Here is a 3,888-nt window from a genome sequence, read left to right on the forward strand (position 1 = left end):
TCAAATGGTGCCATTGTTGTTTGAAAGGCTGAGGGTGGCAGCAAGCAAGTGGTTTTATTGGTGTATGGGCTGGGGGTGTTGCAGGGTAACAAAGGATAAAGGGCTAAAATAATTACTGGAACTCTCGCAATGTCAGAGGATATCTATTTGAAGCACATATAGGAGTTGAGGAGGATGAAAAAGAAGGGTAGAGGAAGAACAATGATGCACTGGGGTGGTTGCAAATAAATAGAAGTTGGTAGACATTAATAGAAATTCAGCATATACATGGGATCACCACCAGATCTTTCTGACACCCATGATGCAAATTAAAATCAAACCAAGGTCTGTGACATTCTCTTGACAATCATGGTACCTAGGATTGTGCTAAGTGGTCAATCGGACATAGAGATTAGACCCTTGAATTTTATCACAAAAGTGTAAAACTCGTATTTACACGTAACAATATATTCAACAAATAAACCCAAAAACAATGCTATAAATATTAAGCCCCAGGCAGACATCCGTTGGGGGGGGGGGGGGGGGGGGGGATTCAACTTTTAATGAAAACAATGGATGTCGGATTCATCACAATGGAATAACATACAATATACATATTTCAAATAATGCTCAGAAACTCTTACATAAAAAGCTCAAAAGTACCCTGCTAATAGCTTTCTAAAGGGAAAACAAACTGAAAATCATCAAAGACAGTATATTATATACTTTTACATATGCATGTATGTATTAGAAGTACAGAGTTGACAATATAAATTTTCAATAACCAAAATATATTTATCAAAATTTAAACCAGTCATCCAATATGGATCTTTACTATAAAACCAGCAGTTTGAGAATTTCAACCACAAGCCAGTTAACTGAAGATGAATTTAACTTCAAACTGAAAGTGAATAATATTACAGTCAAAATATTACAAAAGCATGAGTCCTTGCACTAGGCAACCTACATTAAAAATTTTGATGTCTGTAATCCTACCTCCTTTCATGTTACAGCTCTGTCCAATTGTTCAGTTGAGTTGTCTGGTCTTCACTACATTGCCTAATGTAAAAACTTGTCCAAAAAACAAAGATTGCAGCTGTTACAGATCTATTATTTCAAGACAAGCTGCAAGATGGGTTTCAACAAATGAGAGATAAGAAAAGAAAATGAGATACAAACACTACAATGACCAAAGGACTTCTTACAACAGCAGTGTACATTACATTTTCAAGAGAAACTCTTACAAGAAGTAGATGACTCCACATAATGATGATAAGCACCTCTGATCAAGAAAAACCAGCTCAAAGCATAGGATGCTAGGACAAGTATTAGTGGTCCCTCCATCTTGGACTTGGGACAGGAAAAAACCCTGAAGGGGATAATGGAAATAGGCCTGGTGAAAGTGGAGGCTGAGGCCCCGGTCCTAAAATCCCCGGTGAAAATGCAAAATTGGGTGTCAAAGGTGGAGGAAACTGAATCCCTGGTGAGAACAACGGATAAGGTGAACGCGGTGACAACAAATTCAAGTAACCAGTTGGGGAAGGCAAGAGGAACTGAGAAGTTGGGGAAGGTAAAAGGGGGGGACCATTCATTTGTGGGGGAGGGAGATTAGGCATAGGTTGGTTAGGACCATTCATTCTAGGGGAAGGAAGAGCAGGCATGTGAGGATTAGGAAGTAAAGCAGATGACTGCGGATGACCATGAATTTGTGGTTGCTGTTGAGGATGAGCTTGGTTTCCCCTTGAACCAGGATCCATAATTGAATTTTGAAGGTAACGCATGTAAGCTGTGATAGGAGACTCAGCTGTATTCCCCCAGAATGAGTCCCCAGGGGTCAGTGGTGGCATCGGCGTGGGCGATGGCTGTCCAAACTGACCAGGTCTAGCAAAGTTATTATTGTACATCATAGGGGGAGGGGCTGCAGGGAGTGGCACGGGAGGGGGTATGTGAGGCCTATTGATGGGTGTTAACGGGGGAGGCCGAATTCTCTGCAGCCGCATACTCTGGGGTTTAGGCAGGTTATTGGGGGGTCTAGGCAGCGGTTCTTGAGAGGGTGAACCAGTGAGCTGCTGAACAATATTTCTAAAGTCATTCTTGCTTATGTTGTAAACCTGAGGCTGAGGTTGTTGCCTAGCAGGATTGTTGTTTGCAAAATTCGGTTGGTGCAAAGGACTCTTCCTTATATTCTTCCCCATTTTATTCACACCCAAATGCTCATTATTCCTATTCTTCATGTTATCCATTTTGGGGAAAAAACTGAAAATTCCAAAAATCACTCCTCAACAAAGAACTACCACGTTTTTGCAATGTCAATCTTTCACAGAATTTAACCACAATCACCAACTACTTCGACAAACTAAATAACCCATGGGCCATGGTCAAATTCATTCAGGGCTTCAAGACGAAACCCAGAACCTCAATTTTCCAAGCTCAAAACAATCTTCCCCGACCTATTCACAGTGATCTAAGCAAATAGAACAACAAATGAACCCCCACCCAAAAGCAAAAGCAACAAAAATATCAAAACCCCAATAGAGCTGAGATTCAGAAGCAGAAGAACATACCCTTTTTTCTTGGTTCAGTCCAAGCAACAAAACCCAGATTCAATAAGCTTCTAAAAAGACAAATCTGAAATCACCCACCAGATTCTTCTTCTACTCCAAATATAATCTGAAAGCTGAATTGATCCTTGTATATAACTGAGTAAGAAGAAAGAAAATAAAGTAAACGCGAAGAGACAAAGAAAAAAGAGAAAATGGAATGGGAACAATTACGCCTTGACTTGTGGAACAAAGCTTAAGAAGAAAAGTCCAACTGGATGTCTCATTCTCTAATTTCTTTTTTCTAGAAGAAAGGAGAATAATTAAAGGGTGGAGCTTTAGCTAAACAGACGAGTAATGAGAGACTATTAATGCGTGTAATGGTCAACGTTAAAATGAATTACTAATCCATTACTAGACTTTTTTTGTATACTAAAGTGGTACTTTATTAAATAAATTTTTTATTATTAGTAGTAGTTGTAAGTTTTTATATATTTATTAGTCACATCACACACACAAAGTGTGGGACGAAATTTTTTTTAGTTTAGTAAAAACATTAAGTTTGGTGGTCTTATTTTATTGTAAAAACAAAAATTATCTTTATTTTTTATATTTAATTTTTATTTTGAGGATTTAATTGATAAGTGGATAAAACAATTTAAAAATCAATAGAAGAGTGACCTTATTTTTTACGCAATATTTTAGTGAGAGTTAGAATTGTATTTTTATCAAATTATCTTTTAATTTTGTCTCTACATAAATATAAGAGTGTAAAAACATTTTTGAAAAAAAAATAAAGAATCTAAATATCCTTAAATAGTGATATAAATATTTATTTTATATGGTACCTATCTACTAGGAGAATGGGACCATATCAAAAAAAAAAAATTTGAGTATGGGGACCAATTCCTTGTGACGACCCACTTACGTTGACTTGTCCTCAACCAAACAACAACTGGTTTGAGCAGACTAGCAGGGTCTGTGTCTTTGCGAGTGCACGCGATCCAGACTGAGTCTTAGTCAAACTAATCTATTTCTTTTCTTTCTTTTTTTTAAGGGGATTTTAGATTGTAGCATCTGTTACTAATGATAATTTTTTATCATCAAATCAATATATTAATTAGTTTTTGGTATAGGTGAGAATTAAATCTCAGATTTTTTATACAACCATCAAAAATTTTACCAGTTGAATTAATTGGAACCCAAATCTATTTCTTTTCTTCATAAATCAATAATATCTCTTCTTCTTTTTTTCAAAACTTTATGAAAAATGCTAACCAAAAAAAAAAAAAAAAAAAAACATACTTATATATAACAGAAACTTTATGGATATTATTTTAGTAATTAATGTTCTGATAAACTTTTTTTA

General features: G+C 36.1%; 1 protein-coding gene across 2 annotated transcripts; it reads right to left on the reverse strand.

The window, feature by feature from the left end:
* Positions 1-773: 773 nt before the first annotated feature.
* Positions 774-2,838, reverse strand: LOC126708779 (protein HAIKU1). 2 transcript variants are annotated; one of them, XM_050408714.1, is made up of 2 exons: positions 1,224-2,838; positions 774-1,104 (listed from the first exon to the last, which is right to left on the reverse strand). In XM_050408714.1, the coding sequence occupies exon 1, from the start codon at positions 2,220-2,222 to the stop codon at positions 1,308-1,310; it is 915 nt and encodes a 304-aa protein (XP_050264671.1). In that variant the 5' UTR covers positions 2,223-2,838; the 3' UTR covers positions 774-1,104; positions 1,224-1,307. The 2 variants fall into 2 exon arrangements, with proteins under 2 accessions (XP_050264671.1, XP_050264670.1); XM_050408713.1 differs by having other exon boundaries at positions 1,203-2,838.
* Positions 2,839-3,888: the final 1,050 nt, after the last annotated feature.

Source organism: Quercus robur, chromosome 12 (genome assembly GCF_932294415.1).
Source record: "Quercus robur chromosome 12, dhQueRobu3.1, whole genome shotgun sequence".
In the NCBI taxonomy this organism is placed as follows: domain Eukaryota; kingdom Viridiplantae; phylum Streptophyta; class Magnoliopsida; order Fagales; family Fagaceae; genus Quercus; species Quercus robur.